The 15,291-nt window shown below is 36.4% G+C and overlaps 1 protein-coding gene across 2 annotated transcripts in view; it reads right to left on the reverse strand.

Moving 5' to 3' along the window:
- BMP5 (bone morphogenetic protein 5) overlaps nucleotides 1-15,291 on the reverse strand; it is a 195,520-nt gene that overhangs the window by 104,650 nt on the left and 75,579 nt on the right. For both annotated transcript variants that reach the window (XM_006835732.1, XM_006835731.1), the window contains exon 2: nucleotides 8,838-9,030. In XM_006835732.1, coding sequence (XP_006835795.1) covers nucleotides 8,838-9,030 — 193 coding nt within the window. The remainder of the gene's footprint in view (nucleotides 1-8,837; nucleotides 9,031-15,291) is intronic.

Raw genomic sequence — 15,291 nt, forward strand, 5'->3', positions numbered from 1 at the left:
TGTTCCTGTATAGGTTTTCTGAGGAGCAGCTGATGAGTTTGAACCCAACCTTGCTCTTTGATTTATACTACATCAAAATGGCATCCTGGAGAGACTGAGATCATGTTCCTTTTAAATGTTTTTTGAGTTTTAGGAACAAAAAGAAATGTGAAGGTGCACGATCAGAGCTCTAGTATGGACGGCATCAGAATTCCCAATGAAATTCCCATAGGATAGTCCTTTCCACCCTGTAAGAATGAGCAGATGCATTATCATGATAGAAAAAGTTCCTTGGTGCCACTTTCCTGGCCTCTTTCTCATCAATGCACTTTTCCATTTTCTTAAAATTTACTAATATACCCCTATGATAATCTTGTGTTCTTCAAGAAAATCTACCAAGATTACTCATTCGGAATCACAAAAAACAGTTACCGTAAATAACCTTCTGAACCAACCTCTCTGCTTTGAATTAAGAGGCCTAGTAGATCCCCTCAGAAGCCATTGTTCTGGTTGGACTTTTGTTGAGGGCACCCTAACAAGACTCAGACAAGAGGATTGCTGAGGGAACTTACTTTCAGCCAACCACAGATCACAAAAACATACATATGTTTACATACTTTTTTTTTTTTTTAAAATAAACCGGTGTTTGTATGAGCTGAAGTACTAGTAGCAACACTTTTTGACTTACCCTCATATCATCTATAATGACCTTGGTTTATGAATCCAATTTGAGAGGAAAAGATCAAATTGATAATTATCAAAAAGGAGTAAATTTATTTGTATAATCAACATCAAGAGATAATGAAAGAGGAATATTCTACAGGTCATTAAGGTTTCAATTATATGTAAATATATGCAGGTATAGAGTTCTGGTGTGGGACTTTACGATAAGCCTGAACTGCTAGCTACAAGGTCGGGAGTTCAAACCCATTAGCGGCTCTTAGGAAACCCTATACAGGATCTCTATGTATTGAAAGTGAATCAAAGGCACTTAACAACAACAACAACAATATATACTCTAGACAAAGAGCTGGTTATATACTTTTGAGAACTGTATGGAGCAAAGTTCTATTTGTACAAACTTTGGGTCACCAGGAGTTTGAAGTCCAACTTTATAACTAACAACATATGTGTATGTGTGTGTAGATTAGAGAAAGAGAAGAACATAGATGAATCAGTTAACCATATATATCTACTAGGAATCTTGGTTTGGTGCTGTAGGATAAATACTGGACTACTAAACACAAGGTCAGTAGTTCAAACCCACCAGTCACTCCTCAGAAACCCTATATAGAGTTGGAACCCACTCGACAGCACTAAACAATAACTATCATGAATCACTAAAACTTGCCAAGAAAAGCCTTTGAAAATTGTCTGGAAACTACATTTATTTTGGAGGATAAGTTGCAACACTACTTAATGTCCCTTAAGAATGCACCTTACAGTCCACAACAGCATCTCCATGTTCCCAAATTCTCAGGTATCACAACTATACATCTACTTCCATCTTCTTTTGTCTTTGAATATTTAAAATACAGAGAAAATGTAGTGAATGACTTCTTCTGATTATTTCTGAATAAAAAAAAAAATCATCTAATCAATTCAACCTGCAGCTCTAGTACACAATATATTTATTAGGTGCTAGAAGTTAGTAAATGATATCCTCTGGAGTTTATAATAGCAAAAGTTTTTCCCATGAGTAGCTTTAACTTGAAAGTGTTTGAAGTTGAATTTGTTAGGTGATTAATCTTTTCAAATGGTAATTTTTTTCAAATTTACAACAGTTATTTATAAATCCTAAACAATTGTATATTTACAGAATTTTATAAACTCTACTGAATATCAATTTTCAAAATATCTGATTCCTTGCTGTATTTATAAATTCAAGAACAGATGCACATTGATTAAATAGTAATATTAAATGAAACTGAATGAGAAGCATAGCAGAAATAGAAAAATAAATGTAATTCCTAGCTTGAAAATTCAATTATTTTCTCTCTGTGAATTTTTAAAATATCCAAGACACTTTTAATATGTAACACGTTTGCTGACATTACATCATCCCATACTTTTTCACACCATGGAGTTCAGGTGTGGCACTACAAGATAAAGCACTGATCCACAAGGTGGGCAGTTCAAACTCACCAGCTGCTTCTCGGAAACTCTATACAGGGTAACTACGAGTCAGAACCTATTCCACCGCACTTAACAACAATACTTTTTCACTGCAGAAAAAGCTAAGCATGAGCCATTGAATATACACACAAGAATATACACTTCAGTCAACAAGAAACAAAGAAGTGAACTTATCAGATGGTTCAGCCACATTTAATGGAGTCCTGGCATGGCCCTGTGGGTTAATACTGCAAGGTTTGTTTGAACCACAACATCGGTAATTCAAGCTCACCAGCCACTCCTCAGAAACCCTATAAAGGGTCCCTATTGTGGGAATGAATATCTTTTCTTCAAAAATTATTATAATCCTGTTTATTGTATTCGGTGACCTTTCTTTTTTTTTGACTACTTCCTGAAGTGAATAAAGACTTTATGATCTCTCTTTTCCTTTTACTATTTCCTGACGTGAGTAGGGACTGTATGACCTCTCTTCTACTTTTTACTATTTCCTGAAATGGGAATGCAAGCCTTAAAAATTTAAACTAGCCAACCAGGTAAGGGAAAAGATTGTGCAGTCAAAGCCCTAGCCAATGGGGTAAGACACAGCCTTAAGACTTGCATCAGGGATTAAAAACCTGAGAGGACGGCCCACTCCGTGTGCTCACTGACCTGTTCCTGTATTTACGGCTATATGCACGCACCCTCCTGCAGGAGAAAATTTGGCTTTGCCAAGGTAATTTAGTCTCACTGAGTGTCTTTTGTGCAACATCGGAATTCATTTATAACACTATGAGTCTGAACCAACTCCACAGCACTTAATAACAACGATGAATGATCACCGCACCCATTACAAGGTCCTAGGAGCTATTTTGTACTGTGTAACTTCTGACCCAAAGGAGCTCTGGTAGCGTAGTAGTTACGAATCGGGCTATGAACCGCAAGGTCAGCAGTTCGAAACTACCAGCTGCTCCGTGGGAAAAAGATGAGGCTTTCTGCTCCCGTAAAGATTTACAGCTTTGGAAACCCTGTCGGAACTGACTCAACAGCACATAACAACAACAACAACTTCTGACCCAAAGTAGGAAGTGCTGTTTTTCAGCGCCAATGGGTGGGTTATGACTCACAGCAACTCTATGTAGGATTTCCGAGGAGCCACTCGTGGGTTTGAACCACTGACCTTGTGGTTAACAGTCCAATGCTTATTCTACAGTGCAACACTAGGACTCCAAGTAAAAAGATTAGCTGACAAACTGCTTTGTGACACAAATTGTTTCTATTTTTAGGTTTACAGTTAAAGTCTTCAAATAGAGGAATGTTTCTCAAATCTCAAATAGGGCACTATGGGTATTTTGGTTGGAACATTTTTTGGAAAGGACTGTCTTTTCCTTCGTAGAATGTTCAGACAGTATCCCTACCCACATTCCAAGTCTAATATTTACACCCACTAGCACCCTCCATCCTGTTGTAACAACCCAAAATATCACATTGCTAAATGTTTCCTTCCTTAGGTACTCTGAAGTCTGTTCCAATTCACAGCAACTTAATACAGAACATACCAAAATACAGTCCTGCATCCTCACAATTGATGTTATATTTGAGACCATCTGTGTCAATCCATCTCATTGAGGGTCTGTCTCTCTTTTGTTGTTGTTGAACCACCACTTTGACAAGCATGATGTCCTTCTGCAGGGAATGGTCTTTCCTGATAACATGTCCAAAGAACCAGAGACAAAATCTTTCCCTCCTTGCTTCTAAGAAGCATTCCGGCTGCACTTTTAAGACAGATTTGTTAGTTCTTCTGGCAGCCCATAATGCTTTGAATACTCTTTGCCAGTATCATAATTCAAATGCATGCATTCTTCTACTGTGATCCTTATTCATTGTCCAACTTCCACATGCATATGAAGCAACCAAAAATACAATGGTTTGGGTCAGGTGCACTTTAGTCTTCAAACTGTTATCTTTATCTTTGCTGTTTAACACCTTAAAAAAGAGGATTTTTGCAGCAGATTAGCCTAATGCAATGCATAATCTGACTTCTTGCCTGCTGCTTCCTTGAGTGTTGATTGTGGATCCAAGCAAAATGAAGTGTTCCATAGCTTCAACCTGTTCTCTATTTATCATGATGCAATTTATTAGTCTAGGTGTGAAGATTTTTGTTTGCTCTACATTGAGGTGCAATCTATATTAAAAGGCTGTAGTCTGATATTCATTAGTAAGTATTTCAAGAATTCTTCACTTGCATAGTGCAAGTTGTTAATGAATCTTGCTTCAATCCTAATGCTACGTTCTTCTTCATATAATGCAGCTTCTAGGATTACTTGTTCAGCATACAGGTTGGAAAAGTATGGTGAAAGGATACAACCCTGGGGCACATTTTTCTTGAATTTAAACCATTCAATATTCTCTTGTTCTGTTCTAACATCGGCTTCTGGTCTATGTATAGGTTTCTCATGAGCTCTGGAATACCAATTCTTCTAGAAGTTATCCATAGTCTGTTATGATCCACACAGTCAAATGACTTTGTATAGTCAATAAAGCACAAGTAAATATCATTCTGGTGTTCTCTGCTTTCAACTGAATTCATCTGATGTTAGCACTGACATCCGTGGTTCCATGTCCTCTTCTTAAACTGGTTTGAATTTCTTGTAGCTTCCTGTCAATGTAATGCTACAATTGTTTTTAAATTATCTTCAACAAAATTTTACTTGCATGTGATATTAATGCTATTGTTTGATGATTTCCATATTCTGTTGGGTACCCTGTCTTTGGAATGGGAACCAATATGGATCTCTTCTAATCGGTTGGTCTTCTGCATTTCTTGGGATTGATGTTTGAGTGCCTGTAGTGCTGCATCAGTTAGTGGAAACATTCCAATTTGTATTCCATCAATTTCTAGAGCCTTGCTTTTTGCCAATGATTTCTTGAAGTTGCTTCGCATCGATCAATTATTCTTAGGATCATGACTCTATATTCCTTCCATCTTCTCTTGATGCTTCCTACATCATTCAACATTTTGCCTATTATTGTAGGTGCCATCTAGTCAGTACTGACTCATAGCTACCCTATGCACAAACAACTTCACAACTGTTGTAATGTTTGAGCCCATTGATGCTGCCATTTTGCCAATCTATCTCGCTGGGGAGGGGAGGCTTCCTCTTTTTCTCTGACCCTCCACCTTACCAAACAATTGGTCTATTTCACAGTCCGCCCCTGGTACTGACTTGAGCTTCTCCATAGACTCCTCCCACGAGTCTCTGTGTGGTGCTGCAGGATAATGCACTGGACCACGAGATTGGTTTGAACCACAAAGTTGGTGGTTCAAATCAACCAGCCACTACTTGGAAACACTAGACAGGCTCGCTATGAGTTGAAACTGATTCAACAGTACCTAACAACACAGACTCTTCCCATAGATGCTGTTGTTGTTGTTAGGTACCATCGAGTTGGTATCTACCCATAGCAACCTTATGCATAGCAGAATGAAACACTGCTTGGTCCTGGCACATAGATGTAATCAGATTGATTCCTATGTATTCCATCTGGTGGGGTTCGCAGGAATAGTGGCCTTTTATATTGTGTAAAAAAAACAAACAAACAAACACTTTTTGCAATGAATAAGGCATTGGTGATGCAAAATTCTATCCATGTTTTGTAGGGGGTCAAAATAATCACTTCAGCTGAGAACCACTGAAATAGAGTATGATCTCTGCACAGTGAAGAAATGCCAAGTACACTGTATGCCTCTGCCTCATATGCTTAAGAAAACATGTCTCTGACCATCTGATTGTCCTGTTCTGCTCCATTGATCTCAAGAGCCCATGAAGCCTTACTACTGAATGGAAACTGTCTATGTACATTTTTAAAGTATGTCCACAGAAGAACCACCAGTCTCAGAGAAGCAGGAGAGGGAAGATGATGTAAATATGAAGCTGACTGTGAACAGGAATGATGACAGCGTTACTAAATTTATCCAAGCAGAGAAGGGGTTAATGATATTGAGCAGGTTAGCTTAAAATACTTTTACAATGGAGTACAGAAATTTATCATCATAGAAGAACAGTAGGAAAAGGGTGAATTGGACATAGTACATTTTCTTTGGGAACTATATAAATGTATATATAGTACATCTATACATATGTATAGATATATATGTGTGTGTGATGGTGGTGGTGGTGTGCCGTGGAGTCAGTTCCAACTCATAGCAACTCTGTACAGGGTTTCCAAGGCTGTAAATCTTTACGGGAGCAGAAAGCCTCATCTTTCTCCTGTGGAACAGCTGGTAGTTTCGAACTGCTGACCTATGTGTGTGTGTGTGTGTACATATGTATATATGTGATGGTGATGGTGGTTATGTAGGTGCCATAGAGTCAGAGAAACTGTAAATCTGTACGGAGCAGAAAGCCTCATCTTTCTCCCTTGGAGCCACTGGTAGTTTCAAACTGCTGACCGTGTGATTAGCAGCACAGCTTGTTATCCTTACGCTATCACAACTCCTTACATACATAATATTTGTGAAAATTTTAATTCATGTCAAGCATTTAACACAATGCCAAACACATGGTTGAACCACAAACAAAAACACAAGCCCATTATCATCGAGTCAAATTCTGACTCACAGCAACCTTGTAGGACAGAGTAGAACTGTTCGCCTCTCTGAGTTTCAGAGGCTGTAAATCCTTATGGAAGCAAATTGTCTCATCTTTCTGCCACAGAGTGTGTGTGTGGGGGAGGGGGCTCAGATAGCGGATCAGTGATTAACATACTGTGCACCAGGGCTTCTTGACACATGGTTGCTGTTGTGAAGTGCCATCAAGTCGATTCCGACCCATGTTGACCCTGTATAGGGTTTCCTAGGAGCACCTGGTGAGCTTGAACCACCGACCTTGCAGTTCAAACAGCTTTGCAGTCTGGCTCATTAACCCACAGCGCCACATCAGGACTCCTGACACATGGTTAGTGCCTAAAATGAATCAGTGCTGACTGCTCTTCTTAAAATAGAAATAGTGACATGGAAAATTTTTCAGTATTGTTTCATTCATATACATTTTAAACATTTTAATTCTTTTTCTAGAATTTTTTATTTTTTTTCATCTAGGAAGCTCCTACTCATCTTGAAACTCAACAGCAAATTCCTTTCAGTGGCTTCCCATAAGTTTTCTCACTTTCCCACCCAGAGAATTAATTTTCCCTCCATTTGTATTTCCACAACACTTCGTACATACTTACATCATAGTGCTTAGCACATTGTATTATACTTATTAAAGCCTGTGTGAGGCAGGCCCACCACAGGCTCAAGACCCCAGGCTCTGAGCTTTGGAGGCCTTATTTACTTGGCCTTATGTCCCCTTCATTTGCCACATGGTAGGTGATCAACAAAAGCATGCTGGACTCAGCAGAATTATCTGGAAAATTCAATCATGTGGGAAACCTCATTTCTCAATAATGCTAGATATATGAGGTGTGATTGAAGAGTAATGCCTTCTACACAGAATTTGAGGCTGTCAGCCTTATATGAAAAGATTCAGTAAAGTGAAATGATGCAAAGTGTGCAAACTTTTAACCAAGAAAAATAATTTTGAGTAAATATCAGAACACTCCTTTAAATTGCACACATTTAAATATGAGTGGGGATAAATGAGAGAGGTGGAAGGTAGTTGAAATACAACATATAATTTAAAGAGTTTTAAGTCTCATTAAGGTAAATGAGAGGGAAAAGAAATGACATAATGAATAAGTAATTTTTACTTTATTTCGTTCTATAACACAGTCCAAGAATTCATAAAATGGGTGATTCATAGATCAGATGATGTATTAAATATAAAATTATAAAATATCATGCTAGCTTACTGTAATGATCTCCAGTGCCAATAATTCTGACCAATACCTTTGACAAAGTGAGTTTTGCATATGTGAGAATATGTAGCATGCTCTATATTTACCAGTATAGTTTCCACTTACATTTCATTTGTTTCTGAGTTTAATTCAAAATCCAAAGTATGTAAAACCTACAGATTAGATGACAGAAATTTCAAGAAATGATCATAGTTTTGAAACTAGCCAAAAGCTCTAATGTTTTGTTTTTCCTTTTTCCTACCTCTACTTAAGTTATTAAGAAATATGTGAAACAACAAATAATCAAACTGAAAAATTAGATCTAAAATTAACTTTTAAGGTTGAAGTTATTATTGTTTTGTGGTAATATAATAGAAAAATGAAGCATTTAGAATCTATTTATCCTTTCTTTTAGAGAATTAAAGTCAAAGTTCCAAATTATAAAGAAAATTTCCCATTATATAAAGGAAATTTAAAAATGCATTTGTCTCCTTTGTGTGTCTGTATGTATGTGTGGGAGGTGGAGGGGAGATGCAGATAATTAAATGGTATTAATAACAAGAAAAAAAATGAAGAACAAATTGCTTTTAAATCCTGGTTTTTGGGGGTTTTTTTCCCTCTTTTTTTTTTGTCAGATTATCATATCCTACCTAAAAAGACTGTTATGGGGAAGCATGAGACCATTTAGTACACAGACTGGTGTCATGAGTAGGAAAGGGTTATAAAAATACAAGGATTTTTCAGAACAATTACTCTCTCTTTTTTTTTTTTTTTGTATCTATAACTGGCCCTGAATATCATTACAACCAAAGAAAATACTTTGCAATATATCACATGAGTTTTCAATGAGTTTTACTACAATTTAACATTTCTGTGCTTGCATATATAATTAGATATAAAGGTGATACCTATTTGTGTATTCCTTGATGATCTGATATATGCTAATCTTAATTGTTTCATTTTCAAATCGATTGTTGCTCCGATCCTTGTATATCCGGAATTCAGCTGCTGTCACTGCTTCTCCATGAGGAATTTGAGTAAGATCAAATCGAAATTCTTTGTAATGCCTTCGTTGGTGAGAGAAATCCTTGTCTCTTTCAACTGGAATAAAGGAAAAGAAAAAAAATGGGAAGGAAAAAGGTTAGTCCTCCATGAAATCTGAAAAATAATGGTCAATTCTCCAGCTTTGAAAATAAAAACAAACAAGGAGGATATTATAAAACGAGGGAAACACTAAAACCACAGACTCATACGTGCTTCCAGTTAAAGGAAATTCCACAAACTAACAACCTTTAGTTCAAAAAGGAAAAGAAAAAAAAAACAAAAACTTCTGTGGTTTTATACAAATTCCAGGAACATGAATGAAAGGGTTATACAAAAATGTTTTAAAAGTGAAGGCTGTAAAGTGATTAGTGATATATATCAAGTCCCAGTACACAGAAAGCTTCATAAATGAGTTAGGAATATGGTCAAGAAACCTCTGGAGCTCCCGGAGAAATCAGAGGTGAGATTTACCACGATGACAGGAAGAAAACAGAACGGAGGGAGGGCCGAGGAAGTTCAGGTATATAGGAACTTTTGTTTGACATTTCAGACATCGCATTCATAAAATGAATTAATTTATACAAGAAACATTATTGCTAAAAAGTTTTCCCACAAAGAAATTTTTATCTCCTTTTCAGTAATTGAAGTTTCTTCTTTAAGAAAGAAATTGTATTTTCACAAATTCTTATAGATTGCTTAGTACAGCTTTCTTAGCACTGACACCTGCCTCCCAAAGACCTTAGTCTGATCTTATTTAAAATTGAGAAGGGAACATATTTTCCTTCTTCAGCAACCTTCATACCAAACCAAGTTAGAGAACTTCTCTACTTGGGAATAGATAATGCTGAGAAATTTAGGATTCTTAAGTATCAGGCATATTTACAACCTGGCTTTATAAAATAGTCTATTGTCTGATGCTGTCTATATCTCTGTGCATATGTATGTACTGTCATCAAGTCATTTCTGACTCATAGCAACCCAGTCCGTGGAGTGACTGGTAAGTTTGAACTGTCCACCTTGTATTTCATACCAACATTGTGGTCCAGTGCTTATCCTACAGCACCACATCAGGATCGACTCAGTTTGAACCTCAAGGTAGGTAGTTCAAGCTCACCAGTCACCCCTTGGAAACCCTATCCAGGGTTGCTATGTGTTGGAACCAACTAGACAGCACTTGACAACAACAACAACATAACAATCTATGAAGTAGGTTCTATTATTATACTGATTTCAAAGATGAAAAATCTGAATCATAGTGACTAAAAGTTTGCCAACATATTTGAACCAGACATTTGATGCCATCAAGCATAAGCTTACAAGCAGAAAGATATACAAGATCAAGTTGGAACTGAAAAAAATTAAAGCAAATCAATGAGAGCCAAAATATGACCTTGATTGTATCCCACCTGAATTTAGAGACCATCTCAAGAACAGATTTGATGCATTAGACACTAATGACAGAAGACCAGAAGGGTTGTGATATGACATCAAGAACATCATCCAAGAAGAAAGCAAAAGGGCATTAAAAGGACAGGAAAGGAGGAAAAGACAAAAACGGATGTCAGAAAAGTCTCTGAAACTTGTTCTTCTGTGTAGAGAAGCTACAGTGACTGACAGTAACGATGAAGTAAAAGAGCAAACAGAACATTTCAAAGGGCAGCCCTAGAAGACAAAGTAAAGTAATACAAGGAAAGGTACAAAGACCTGGAATTAGCAAACCAAAAGGGAAGAGCATGCTAAGCAATTCTCAAGCAGAAAGAACTGAAGAAAGATTCTAGCTTCAGGTTGCAACATTAAAGGATTTCAATGGACAAAATATTGAATGATGCAGAAAGCATTAAAAGAAGATAGAAGGAATACACAGATGCACTGTACCAAAAAGAATTGGTCGATGCTAAGCCATTTCAAGAATTAGTATATGATTAAGAACCAATGATAGTGAGTGAAGAAGTCCAAGCTACACTGAAGACATTGGCAAAAAACAAGGCTCCAGGAACTAGTGGAATATAAATTGAAATCTTTCCAAAAAATAATGTAGTGCTAGAGATGCTCACTCATAAATATTCCCAGAAAACCTGGTCAACTGATTGAAAGAAAGCCTTATATTTGCCCATTCCAAAGAGAGGTGGCCCAATAAAATGTGAAAATCATAGAACAATAATTCATATCACATACAAGTAAAATTTTGCTGAAATAATTTAAAAACAATTGTACCAATGCATTAACAGTGAGCTGTCTGTATTCAGAAGAGGACATGAAATAAAGGATATCATATTGATGTCAAATAGATCTTGGTTGAAAACAGAGAATAATAGAAAGATGTTTAGCTGTGATTTATTAACTATGCAAAAGTATCTGACTGGATCATAACATAGTATGGATAGCATTGTGAAGAATGGATATTCCAGAACACTTGATTGTACTCCTCAAGAACCTTTACATAGACCAAGAGGCAGTTGTTTGAACAGAACAAGGGGACACTGAATGGTTTTAAATCAGGAAATGTGTGTGCCAGGTTTCATCCTTTCACCGTATTTATTCAATTTGTATGTTGAGTAAATAATCTAAGAAACTGGATTACATGAAGAAGAACATCAAATCAGGATTGGAGGATGTCTCATTCACAACCTGTACTATGTAAATGACATAACTTTTCTCAATGGAAATGATTATACACATGGACCTTTCCAGACAGAATGGTGGTGATGGTTATGTGCCACTGAGTTGGTTCAAATTCATAGTGACCCTGTATAGTGCTTCTGAGGCTGCAAATCTTTATTGGAGCAGGAAGCCTCATCATTCTCCCATGGGGTGACTGGTAGATTCGAACTGCTGATCTTGCAGTTAGCAGCCCAGCTCATAATCCACTACACTACTAGGTCTCCTTCCAGAAGGAATACACATAAATTAAATTGACTATATCTGTGGGAAGAGTCAATGGAGAGACTCAATACTGTCAGCCAAAACAAGTCCAAGAGCCAAATGTCAGACCATCAATTGATCATATGCAAGTTCAGGCTGAAGCTGAAGAAAATGAAAACATATCCATGACAGCCAAAATACAACCTTGAATATAACCCACCAGATCATCTCAAGATTTGAATCATTGAACAATATTGGCCAAAGGGCAGAGAAATTGTGAGGTGATATCATACATGAACGCCATACATGAAGAAAGCAAAATGCCATTTAAAAGCCAAGAAAGAAAAAGATCAAAGTGGATATCAAAAGACACTGAAACTTGGTCTTGAACTTATAAAACAAAGTATCTAGAAGAAATGATGAAATAAAAGAGCTGAAAGAAAAATTTTGAAGGACAGCTAGAGAAAATAAAAGGTGAAAAGACACGGAGATAGAAAACCCAAAGGAAAGAACAGACACAGGATTTCTCAAACTGAAAGAATTAAAGAAAAAACTCAAGCCTCAGGTGGCAGTATTGAAGAATTCTATGGGCAAAACATTAAGTGATGCAGGAAAAATTAAAAGAAGATGGACAGAATACACAAAGTCTGTATACCAAAAACAATTGGTTGATGTTCAATAATTTCAAAAGATAGCATATGATCAAGAACCACTGACATTAAAGGAGAAGCCCAAGTTGCATTAAAGGCATTAGTGATAAACAAGTTTCCAGGAAATAATGGACTGCCAATTGCTGAACACATCATCCAAGAAGCTGGATTGCATGAAAAAGAATGAAGAACAAGGCATAAAAACTTATGATCCTATGATATGCAGATGACACAAACTTGCTGGCTGGAAGCCAAGAGAACGTGAAGCACTTGATGATGAAGATCAAAGGATATAGCCTTCAATATGGATAAAAACTCAATGTAAAGAAAATGAAAATCATCACAACTGAACCAATAAACAACATTATGGTAAACAGAAACATTTGAAATTGTCAAGGATTTAATTTTTCTTGAATGCAAAATCTATGCAGCAGACATGCAATCAAATGACATGTTGCATTAGCAAATCTGCAAAAGATCTCTTTTTTGCAAAGTGATATCTTCAAAGATATCACTTTGAAGATTAAGGTGATCCTGATCCCAACCATGATATTTTCAATTGCCTCATATGTATATAAAAATTGAGCAGTGAATAAGGAAGTTGTTGTTGTTCTTCTTCTTCTTAGGTTCCACTGTGTCCATACCAACTCAACATGACCCTATGCACAACAGAATGAAATACTGCCCAGTTCTGTGCCAACCTCACAATCCTTGCTACACTTGAACCTGTTGATGATGACACTATGCCAATACATTGCATTGAGAGTCTTCCTCTTTTTCTCCAATCCTTCATTTAACCAAGTAGAATAAGGAAGACCAAAGCAAAAATGATGCATTTGAGTTATGGTATTAAGGAAGATTATTGAAAAGTATCATGAATTTCAGAAGAACAAATAAATCTGTTTTGGAGGAAGTACAGTCAGAATGTTTCTTAGAAAGAAAGATGGCAAAACTTCATCTCCTATAATTTGGATAAGTTATCAGGGACTGCCTCTAGAAAGGACACCATGCTTGGTAAATTAGAGGGTCAACAGAAAAGGGGAAGACTCCAATGAGATGGACTGATACAGTGGCAGCAACAATGGGCTCAAACATAACTGTGAGGATGGTGCAAGACTGGGCAGTGTTTCATCCTATCATTGCATAGACTAGCTGTGAGTCGCATCTGGTTCCATGGCACCTAACAACAACAATCACAATAGGTAAGGTCACAGTGAGTCAGATTCAAATTTAAGAGTAATTACCAACAACAAGAATGTGAACATCTATTGCTATGTAGCAGAAATGTCAATGTGTTTGACTAGGTGACTGGTTGAGAAGCTTTAAAAGTTACAATATATTCAGCAACCAGATAATCAAAACCACATTTTATTCATTCTGAAAAACAATTTTCAAAATTCTAAGTAATAACAATCATTATTATTTTTACTGTTAACAATCCTTTTTTATATTTGAAATTTAGGCATGATGCTATGTTACTGGAAAAAAGAACTGAGACTTGAGTTTCTTATAATGTAATGTAAACAGCACACCTGCATAATGCAGATAAATATTAAACTCTTATTACACAAAGTCATCAACAGTTCTGGAATCGCCTGAGAGATGTTAGTGTAAAAAAGTGAAAAGCTAGAATTTCTGTCATTATAAAATTTTAGTTTTCTAATCCAGGGAGTTTAATCTAAATCCTTAAGGAGGCAAGTTTTCAAAGACTTTAATAAAAATTTATATGAAATATACCACACAGAATAAAGTTGCATTGCAGATTTGTCCAGTGGTTCAAATTACTATATTCTACTTCTTTGAATCATAATTGTACAGTAAATTCAATGGGACATGCTGGAGTGAGTAATGGAATAAAGGCTTGTATTTATATAGCCTTGCTCTCCTAATGATGCCCACAAATATTTAACAAGGTAATCTCAGTTGCCTCAAAGGATAATGCTAGAGAGGTGGCAAATATTAATATCCCTGATTAAAGAATGAGAAATTGGGTGATGATAGCTAGGTGGTAACAGATGTCTGTCTCCTAAAGCACATTATAAATATTTGTTCAGTGTTCATACCACCTACAAAATGACATCCTACAACTCTGGACTTTGAGCTTTAGTTTATTATTAGTACATTTAACCAGTGTCTTTCAGCAGTTCACAACAAAAATACAGAACTGAGAATAGGAGATTTGATTATCAAAGTGTAACTAGCACTTACTGCAGTACAATACCTAACTTTGAGGAATCTTCAAAGAAATATAAGTTGAGTGAAAGGTTGCATAAACAGATCAAAATCTAGATGTTTTCCGCTATCTTTATAAATTAAGAAAACACACCAGGACCCTATACTTCATTGCTCAAAGTTCTGGTCATTTCTTAAATTACCATATATATGACACATTTCATGTAATCTTCACAACCATAATTATGTCTATAAATTGCTATAACTTGTCCAGGAATCCACAAAGTATAGTTGTTGTTCAGTGCCATCCAGTTGGTTCCGATTGATAGTGACCCTATATAGGGTTTCTAAGGAGCAGCTGGTGGATTTGAACTGCCAATCTTATGATCCAAACTGAACTTGCAGTCCAGTGCATTATCCTGCAGTGCCACTCCAGGATGTATAGTTAGAAGAGAACATAGTTCACTTCATGGTCCTTATTTTAATACCAAACTATCACCCACTCAAATCTTAGTGTTCTTCTTTTAAATGTATATGATTATTCCTTGGGAAAACTCTTTTTCTTTTGTTTTCATCACTGCTTCCCTTCATGATCTTTTTTTTTTTAATTATAGAGAGGTTAACCTTTGTAAAC

This window comes from Chrysochloris asiatica, unplaced genomic scaffold (genome assembly GCF_000296735.1).
Source record: "Chrysochloris asiatica unplaced genomic scaffold, ChrAsi1.0 scaffold00019, whole genome shotgun sequence".
Lineage (NCBI taxonomy): Eukaryota > Metazoa > Chordata > Mammalia > Afrosoricida > Chrysochloridae > Chrysochloris > Chrysochloris asiatica.